Here is a 10679-nt window from a genome sequence, read left to right as displayed (position 1 = left end):
ATGCACTGAACTATCTTGTTTACACCTTCATATTGAGGCTGTGATGATATTAAATCGAATCATGATTAATCGTAAAGCGCAGTCTCTGTACTGAACCTTGATGCAATGGCACAGTATCGTGATGTGTCCTTTTTAAGTTCTGTTACCCTTTAGGGCCTTTCCCATTACTAATCTACCCCTACCCCCACACCTTCCCCATGTCCCTCGTGCTTTCCAACAAAGCTGTAAGGTGTAGGGCTTGAAACGCAACCGCTACGAATTGGGATACCCCTTCAACAATCATGGAACGACACTCACAGCTGTCACTAATTCCATGCATAGGTTGACGTTAGTAGTTAATTTTTTTCATGTGTGTTTCACGGAGAAAAGGGCCATCACACATTAGGACAATGTTAAACTTAGTACAATGGAATGATTATTACCACCTAAAAACCTTCAATTGTGGCGAAAATACTTAAACTTGTGTGCTGTTGCGGGTGCTGCGGCTTGTCGCCAATTTTTAAATGAATTCGCAATGCGTCCAGGGAAACCTGTCGTAGCCCTCCGTCGTGGAGTCAGGTGTTGGAAAATCTCTGCACGGAGGGGTGGAAAGCCCTTCGCCGTACCCCTATCCATCTGTCTGAACGAGAATCGGGACGCCGCTACCTCTACACGTGGACGCGCAAAACGGAGGCAAAGGGGAAAGGCGTAGGGCTAAGGGGTGTAATGGGATTCACCGTAAGTCTAGAAAACAACTACATGATATGATCTGATAGCTCTTCCAAGCTTCCAGCATCATCATTATTATTTTGAAACTTTATCATTAGCATTTTGCAGCCTTTGCGTATAAACTATCATAGTTTGTATTTACATTTTTATTGTATAATGTTGAGAAAGTTAGTGGTGCGCAAGATAGTGGTTGCTGGAGCAAGTGTGCGGACTAGGGATGCAAATTGTCGATTCATTCACTTATTGTCAGTTGACTGACCTTATCGTTCAATTTACGATTAATTGATAAGGGGCGTCTTTCCCCTGAAAACGCAATGTTTCCTGGAAAAACTATTAAATCTAAACATCTAAATTAAAAATGCATATAAAATACTACATTTAAATGAATGCTATTTAATTTCTGTAATCCAAAGGTGATTAAAATTCCCTCACTATTCACACCCCTCTTAACACACACACACTTCACATGCCCATTTCACCTGGGCCTCTTCTCAGTCGAATTGGCGATTTATTGTGATTCATGCTGTTAAATTGATTAATGCATTAATTGATAAAAGTCGATCAATCGATTAATTGTCTACATTCCTAGTGCAGACATTTCACCTTTATTTTCAATTGTATAATGTTGGCAAAGGTGAAAAAAGAAAATTAATGAAGTAAATATCGCAATGCATCGTGATAGTATCGCATCGTGGCACGTGCATCGAATCGAACCCCTTGCCAATACCAACCCCTTCTTTATACAGTATACCCTCCATTTACTCCTCCTGGATCTTGATCCATCAAAGTCCCAACTTCTCTTTGCTTCTTTGTTGCTGTCTGTCTGATTAGAACCACTTCCTCTCCATGCCCAAGTGCTTTTGATGCAGGTAAGGTCAGGAGACTAAAATGGCCATGCCATGAATAACTTTCTATCAAATCTTTTGGGTTTTAAGAAGGATGTGGTAAATCTTGCAGTATGAGATGAAGCATTATCTTGCATGAAACACATGATCATAAGGCCAATACCTGCAGACAGTGGCCGAGAGTTGGTGTGCAGTAGAATATTTTGTGAATCAAAAAAAAATAATTGCAGTAAAATGTGAGTCGCATAACCTTGTACACGATTAAAAACAAATATACCAGTATTAACATGCAGTAACGTTTGAATAGTTGATGTTCTCAATATAATGTGTTATTAAAATGGGAATGAATGCATAGCTATTGCACCAACAGTGTTGCAGAGAGAAATGTATTGTAGGTTGCCCCAATACTGCAGCGGCAGAGAGAAATAAATATAGACTACACATAGGTCTGGTATGTTGCATGGGGGACAAACTCTCTTGCATGTATGACTACCACGATAAGATGATTGAGATCTAAGTCACATCAAGCCCGAGAAATAGAGATTGTCAATGTGACGTCATTACCCTCACCAAATTAAGGCCTAATTTTAGGTCTGTTTTTTTTTCTTGTTTACACAACTAGGGTTAGCGGACCCGCTAGTCTGCTATCTGACAAGCATTAGAATTTGATTAGCCACAATGAGGGCAAGAGGTGTTGCTTTCACGTATCTTGGCAACCTTAATACATGCTTCCTGTCTGACACCAATGCTGAATGATAACTGACAGCACAGACTGAAAATAACACTGCACCAGACAGACACACAGTATCGTACTTCTCTTCTTAACAGTCATGGAGCAGAATACCACATCACACCTCACAGAGGTTCCTCTTAAAAACCAGATAGGCAGCGGAGTGCTGGCGTTCTGTTTCCTGATCGGAATACCTGGGAACATATTTGTGGTAGTGGCAATCCTTCGCCACTGCAGCAGACCAAGCTTCACCTTTCGCCTGATGCTCACTCTGGCCGCCTCGGACGTCCTGTGTCTTCTCTACGCGCCCCTGGCGATCTACAACCTCCTCTGGGGCTGGCACATAGGAGACGTGCTGTGCAAAGCGGGCTACTTCTTCGTCTACCTGAGCATATTTGTGAGTCTCCTGACCGTAACTCTGATTAGCGTCCATCGGTACGTGTTCGTTCTGCATGCTGAGCGGTGGGGCAGGCTGGGCCGTAGAGGAGAGCGGATGTTACTCGCCGGCTTGTGGGCTGCAGCCTGCCTGCCCTGTGCTGCGCTGATGCCCACATTTGGCGTGATCCGGGAAGGGTCCATGGAGATCTGCTGGCGATTACCCCTGTCTGACGGCAGCAGGGTGGCCGTTCTGCTGTCGGAGCTTGTAATGAACTTCATTTTCCCGTTTTCCACCATTGCAACGTGCTACTGTTGCCTCCACCGGAAGGTGAACCAAACGGCCTTCTTCTCTGACCAGAGGATGACCAGGCTGGTGACGAGCATCGTGGTGACCTTCCTCATCCTGTGGATGCCCTGCCATGCGGTCACCCTGCTGGAGATGGTGGCCCTCTGTATTAAGCCTCACCACCTGGCCCTCTATGATAAACTCATGGCTGTGCAGAAGATGAGCAGGCCTGTTGTGAAGAGTCTCACCTTCGTCAACAGCTGTGCTAATCCGCTACTGTACGCCTTCCAAGTTCGCAGCCTACGGAGCGCTGCTTGATTTCATTCGCACTCTTCAACAGCCTACGGAGCGCTGCTTGATTCCATTCGCACTCTTCCGCAGCCTACGGAGCGCTGCATGATTCCACTCGCACTCTTCCGCAGCCTACGGAGCGCTGCATGATTCCACTCGCACTCTTCAACAGCCTACGGAGCGCTGCATGATTCCACTCGCACTCTTCAACAGCCTACGGAGCGCTGCATGATTCCACTATCACTCTTCAAAAGCCTTTGGAGAGCTGCTTGATTCCACTCGCACGCTTCAACCCTCTCTGGAAGTTGTCAGTGTTTTAACAAAATTTAAGCCTGATTCTGTGTAAATTGTCTCGATCTTTGCTGCCTGGGGTGACATAGGTGTTGCATGCAGGCTCTTGAGATATGAGTTTTGTAGGCCTATTACAAATGTGGGTATGTAACATACTGTATATTACAGCTGAATGAACACATTCTGATGTGAGATGATTTCATGTTTTTATGTGAGAGGAGAGAACCGGTAAGAGAGAGAGAGGAGAGCAGGAGAGGTGAGGAGAGCAGAAGAGCAGAGAGGAGGGAGACAAGGAGAGATTAGTAGAGAAGAGAAAAACAGAAAGGAGAGGAGAGGAGAGGACAACATGAGAGCACACCAGCACAAGGGAGAGTGCAAGAGCAAAAGTGGCCACAACAGAGAGGGTAACACAGGTGAACAGAGAGGAGAGAGAAATGGAGAGGAGAGAGAAGAGGAGAGCTCACTGGGCAGTCATGGGTGAGCGGTTAGGGCGTCAGACTTGCATCCCAGAGGTTGCCGGTTCGACTCCCGACCCGCCAGGTTGGTGGGGGGAGTAATCAACCAGTGCTCTCCCCCATCCTCCTCCATGACTGAGGTACCCTGAGCATGGTACCGTCCCACCGCACTGCTCCCCATGGGGCGCCACTGAAGGCTGCCCCCTTACATGGGTGAGGCAGAAATGCAATTTCGTTGTGTGCAGTGTTCACTTGTGTGCTGTGGAGTGCTGTGTCACAATGACAATGGGAGTTGGAGTTTCCCAATGGGCTTTCACTTTTCGCTTTCATGTGCTTTGGAGCGGAGGCTGAGTTTTGTTTTTTTATGGGCTAAAGGCACGTTTTCTCAAAAAGGGCTTAAGGCATTTTTGCAGGTGCTTAAATCGGTTAACTGGGCACTACTTTAACCCTCTCTGGAAGTTGTGCATTATTGTGCCGATTACGGCTTTGTATTAGGCTATGTGTAGTAGGCCTACTGTATTAATTATTTGGCTGGGAATGTGCTTGCTGCAAGATTGGTGTATAAACACCATGCGTGTTTTATGAACAACTGTTTGCTTCCTCAATTGTTGGTTTGTTGCTAACATTTTGCATACATGTAATGTATACAACTTAAATAATAATAATTTAGGAAAATGCTTCAACAAGATTTAGATTTAGTCGGGCGATTTAAACAAACCTGTTTAGTCAATAGTTGAAACTACAGATTTGAAGCTCGTCCTTCCTCAATGTGCGGTATGTCGTTGACAATGTATTACAACTTAAATATTAAATGATTTATATTCAGTGTCCTTGCGTTGGCTGTCTTTGTATAAGATGAATTAAAGCAGGCATATAAAACACCTATCACAAATTTTAGTGAAGTGCAGGTAGGCTATTTTGCAACTTGAGCACACTAAGTGCAGACGTCTCTGGCAGCTGCTTACGTGAATGTGCACATCTTTTTCACATTTCCAAATATTGTTTTATATATTATAAATTAATGATTATTAGACATAATGCGGCAATGGTTAATACATGATGAACAAAATGCTTTATTAAAAGTGCCACCTTAAGAGTTGACTGAAGTATTTTGCATGATTTACAGAGGAGGCTATTAACTAGAGAGACATCAAGTCTGTGTCACGCCCACACATGCACGCGTGCGCGCGCACACGCACACACACACACACACACACACACACACACACACACACACACACACACACACACACACACACACACACACACACACACAGTGGTTTGCATTCACACACAGAGGTGCAAGGACAACAACCACAACCTTGAGTCATAACTGGCAGTAAGAGAGAGAGAGAGAGAGAGAGAGAGAGAGAGAGAGAGTCTTGGCCTACATGGTCTCCAACCAACACATTCTCACTCACAAATTCACTAATCAAGTCACTAACTTACCCACCTACTCACTCATCCACCCTCACCATCTCATCACATTTAGTCAACTGTACAGGTCCTTCTCAAATAATTAGCATGTTGTGTTAAAGGTCATTTTTCCCCCATAATGTAATGATAAAAAAATAAACTTTCATATGTTTTACATTCATTGCACACCAACTGAAATATTTCAGGTCTTGTTTTGTTTTAATATTGATGATTTTGGCATACAGCTCATGAAAACCCAAAATTCCCATCTCAAAAAATTAGCATATCATGAAAAGGTTGTCTAAACAAGCTATTAACCTAATCATCTGAATTAACCAATTAACTCTAAACACTGGTAAAAGCTTCCTGAGGCTCTAAAAAGTCTAAGCCTTGTTCATTACTCAAAACCGCAGTCATGGGTTAGACTGCCTGACTGTGTTTAACATTGAAGTCAATGGCAGTGGCATTGCATGAGGGTTATGAAAGCCCAGATATCATTGACGCTTTGCTGTCAGCTGTTTTTTGTTCTTTGATCTGGTGACCCACACTTCCCTCTTCATTATACTCCATAGATTTCCATACCAAGTTTTTCTATTTTTAAGAAAAATCAATTCTAATTTGCCAGACATGAAACCCCATTGAAAGTCAATGGAAAGTTCTGTCTGGCAAATTAGAATTGTTTTTTCTTAAAAATAGAAAAACTTGGTATGGAAATCTATGGAGTATAATGAAGAGGGAAGTGTGGGTCACCAGATCAAAGAACAAAAAACAGCTGACAGCTAAGCATCAATGATATCTGGGCTTTCATAACCCTCATGCAATGCCACTGCCATTGACTTCAATGTTAAACACAGTCTGGTCAGCAGTCTAACCCATGACTGCGGTTTTGAGTAATGAACAAGGCTGAGACTTTTTAAAGCCTCAGGAAGCTTTTACCAGTGTTTAGAGTTAATTGGTTAATTCAGATGATTAGGTTAATAGCTTGTTTAGACAAGCTTTTCATGATATGCTAATTTTTTGAGATGGGAATTTTGGGTTTTCATGAGCTGTATGCCAAAATCATCAATATTAAAACGAAACAAGACCTGAAATATTTCAGTTGGTGTGCAATGAATGTAAAACATATGAAAGTGTATTTTTTATCATTACATTATGGGGGGAAAAATGAACTTTAACACAATATGCTAATTATTTGAGAAGGACCTGTAGATTTGAAGATCTTTTCTCTTCAGTGATTGCCACTTTGAGCTTACCTTACGTAAGGGTTAACGTTCGGCGAGAAGGTCGCTACCGTGGAATAGCAGCACGACAGAGAGAATCTTTAGACCCCGACGCGGAGCGGAGGGGTCTTGTTCTCTCTGAAGTGCTGCTATTCCACAAAGCGACCGACTCGCCGAAAGTTAACCCGCTTATTATATGGATATACTTAAATGATTCACACATGGCGGGGACATTTCTTTAGGCCTATTTAATGTTAAGATTGTTGCTGCGCAAAACAAAACAGTGCCGTTGTGGAACACCGCTAGGCAACAGCTAGGTAGCCAGGACAACAGGTGTTGTCTATCACAGCAGCTGATTAGAGTGACAAAAGACCGGACCCCCTGCGGAGTGATATGAAACATTCGCTTTAGCCACTGACTTGTAGACTATACAAGCCAGTGGCTTTAGCAGTGAACGTCTTGTTGCCATTGACAGCGGTAGCCAGGACAAGGGGTGCTGTCTATCACAGCAGCTGATTAGAGTCTTGTTGAAAAGTCGCTTTAGCAGTGAAAAGTCTTGTTGCCATTGACAGCGGTCTGTTATAGACCAACCCGTCCGTTATCGAAAAATAACAGACGTCCGAACGTTGGGGAGCCCCGTTGAAATGAATGGAGCATTCGACAGATGACGTCACAACCATATAATAAACACATATAACGCACATAACTCTAAACTAATTAATAATAAACACATTCATATTCTGTCAACTTCTGTATTACCTCTCTGTCTCCACATGTCCAAAAATAGACTGTCACGGCTTCTGAAGAACTGCTACAGAGGGGAAAAAAACATCAGAAGAAGTTTGAAGCCTGCATACAGTTCACACCTTTACATCACCCCCACCCACACACACACACACACACAGACACACAGACACAGACACAGACACAGACACAGACACACACACACACACACACACACACACACACACACACACACACACACACACACACACACACACACACACACACACACACACACACACAGAGTGGTTTGTGTTACTGGTGTGCAGAGCTGCAAAGGCATCAACCACAGCTGCTACGTTTACATGAGACATTTAATTTGGAATTAACTGATTTTAATTCTGAATAAAGTTTAATTCTGCTTTGAAAAAGTCATGTAAACACCTCTTAATTTGGAATTAAATGAATGATCTAAGTCAATTCGATGGCACTATTTAATTCTGAATTAATTAAAAACATCATGTAAATGTAATGAATGTCACACTTTGACAGGGCTCAGGTTTGTCCCTGTGTGTGTGTGTGTGTGTGTGTGTGTGTGTGTGTGTGTGTGTGTGTGTGTGTGTGTGTGTGTGTGTGTGTGTGTGTGTGTGTGTGTGTGTGTGTGTGTGTGTGTGTGTATGCGCGCATGTGTGTGTTGTGTCCGTGTCTGTGCTTGTGTGTATGTTGTGTGTTGTGTGTTTTTGCATTAGTGCAAGAGAGAGAAAGAGGGAGAGCTCAAAGATTTGCCGGTTCAACTCCCGACCTACCAGGTTGGTGGGAGGAGTAATTAACCAGTGCTCTCCTCCATGAGGTACCCTGAGCATAGTACCGTCCCGCCACACTGCTGCCTTTCGGCTTGCACAGGTGAGGTATAAAAGCAATTTAGATTTGCGCAGTGTGTAGTGTTCACTTGTGTGCTGTGGAGTGCTGTGTCACAATGACAATGGGAGTTGGGAGTTTACCAGTTGGGCTTTCTCTTTCACTTATACTACAGTGTGTCCAAATCCATTCACAAGACTCACTCTCAACTGCGACTTTTTAAAAGCTCTAAAGTTTAAAAGTAAACAGGAATGGTCAGCAGAATAAATGATTCTCTAAGCAGGATGGCAAGCCTATATTTGTGATTCATGATGGCAAGGTTATGAGTTGTATACCAGCAAAAACAAACAAAAAACAAGCAAACTAAATACACAAAACACACAAAAAACACACGTGTACAAAAACGCTTGAGGTATGGCGGAAAAGGAACCTGGGAGAGCGCCCAATATGTTACCAACAGTAACATAAAAGGGACAAAACACGGAAAAAGGCTCGAAAGGTTTAATAACAAAAAAGAGTCTAGGAGTATAACGATGACACAAAAATGAGGAGCCGCGCCCAGTTGCTTTGCAATGCGTAACAAAAAATAGTTAATTTTTCTCTGCAAACCTTGCTCGACAACACGGACATCAGCAGATTCATCTGGGTAACACAGTCATGTGTGGAAAAGGTTCAGAGCTTGGTATGAACACGGATGGTTTACAGGTAAACAATGCCGTACTGAACGTAACTGGTGCAGGAAACAGGTGAACACAGGCACTGTTTGCAAACAGTAAGCAGCATAGAGCTTGAAAGTGACGTTACTTCCCCCGATTTCATGGGACCTCAACAGCGTTTTTAGCCGAAAATCATTGCATGTAATCCAATGGCGGTATTAAAATATTTCGATCCCCTTCGAAATCCCCTTCGAGTTGTGACACGATTTTTGTTTCATTTTTCGTACGAACCCCCAAACTTTTTAGAAAGCTATGTTTCTTCACATTTTTCATGCAGACGGCCTCGGAACAAAACATTGATACCTCTGCTATGCATGAATAATCTTTATCTAGCCTCTTAAACAGCATATTTGTAGCCCAGCGCATATAATGACTGAGATCAGAAGATATTTACTCGCTACCATGTTGTTAGATGGTCAGCTTAGGTCCTGTGAAATGCGGAACTAAGGGGTGGGACTTTCAAGCTCTATGTGTTCAGTTCAGGCAGTCAATTTCTGTTCTCCTTTTGACCACCAGGTGGCGATGCACTTCTTTATGAAGTGGAGTTCTCTCACTGCTCTCTGTTTCGTGTGTGTGTGTGTGTGTGTGTGTGTGTGTGTGTGTGTGTGTGTGTGTGTGTGTGTGCGTGTGTCTGTTAGTGTGGTATGTGTGTTAGTGTGTGTATGTGTGTCCCAAATGAAACAAAAAAGGTGAAAATGTGTCTTTTATTTAGCCTGGTTCTCACACAGACCCTTTATGTATTTTCGCTCAACTTCGTTGGTAAAACCACAGACTATCTGCTTGAGAACCAGGTTATCTTTTATTTGCATGTGTATACTGTATAAAAGCCACTTGATGCAAGGTTTACCCTCCCTTTTTGTTTTCAGCCCTGTGTAACAAAGTGTCTTTCTTAACAATTGTATTTCATCACAAACTATATCTGAAAACATGAATTTATGTGTAAAATGTCAAACTACGTAAGACTGTAATAAGCAATCAATACACTTCTTATAATTATTTTAGTTATTTTTGACCCTTGTACATACCAACCGGATGTGGTCATGTAAGCACTGTTTTCATAACCTGTAGGCCTAGTTAACACTATTCTCTGTAAATCATGTGATGCCTCAGTCAACTCTTAATAAAAATGATTTTGCTCATCAACGTTTAACCTGTATTGTCATTATTTCTTATCATTATTAACATATTCCTTAACCCTAAAGCGACCGACTGGGGTCATTTATGACCCCGGGCACCTATTTTCATACACCATTTCTGCAATTTTCATCAGAAAAACTTGTCCTTATATATATTATATAAATAAATAGGGCACCCCTGCGATAGCCAATGACGCATATTGTGAGGGCACCCAGGTAGCATTTCCTCTGTTTTTCCTCCATATTTGTTGATATCATGACACAGTGGTCCTAGACACATGATGAGAATATGAAATGGAAGTCATCCTGATGAACAAAGAGGGAGGAAACAAGTCATCAGTGTAGAAATCAATGGCGTTTTTTGAATTTTCCTTATTATATGGCTATACAAAGGCTGAAGCATCAGTTGAATCATTTCTTTGCTCTAATACATATGGAAGACACCTTTTCACAGCTACAATGTCCAGAAAAAAGTTTCAAAGAAATTTTGAGTGTGCATAAGGTTATATGTTTGAGACATGGTTTTGTCTATGTAAATTACCATATTCTCTGATCTTGTGATTTCATGAACCCAGAAATGTTGAGTACCCTAAAGTTTTATTGCAGAAATATCATACATGGGCCTA

General features: G+C 42.4%; 1 protein-coding gene across 1 annotated transcript; it reads left to right on the top strand.

Moving 5' to 3' along the window:
* The first annotated feature begins 2383 nt into the window (after positions 1-2383).
* LOC134438650 (leukotriene B4 receptor 1-like) lies at positions 2384-3288 on the top strand. The gene has a single exon (XM_063188261.1). It carries the CDS (start codon positions 2384-2386, stop codon positions 3263-3265), a length of 882 nt encoding a protein of 293 aa, XP_063044331.1. The 3' UTR covers positions 3266-3288.
* Positions 3289-10679: the final 7391 nt, after the last annotated feature.

This window comes from Engraulis encrasicolus, chromosome 22, assembly GCF_034702125.1.
Source record: "Engraulis encrasicolus isolate BLACKSEA-1 chromosome 22, IST_EnEncr_1.0, whole genome shotgun sequence".
NCBI classification, from domain to species: Eukaryota; Metazoa; Chordata; class Actinopteri; order Clupeiformes; family Engraulidae; genus Engraulis; species Engraulis encrasicolus.
This window is presented reverse-complemented; position numbering and strand designations above follow the sequence as displayed.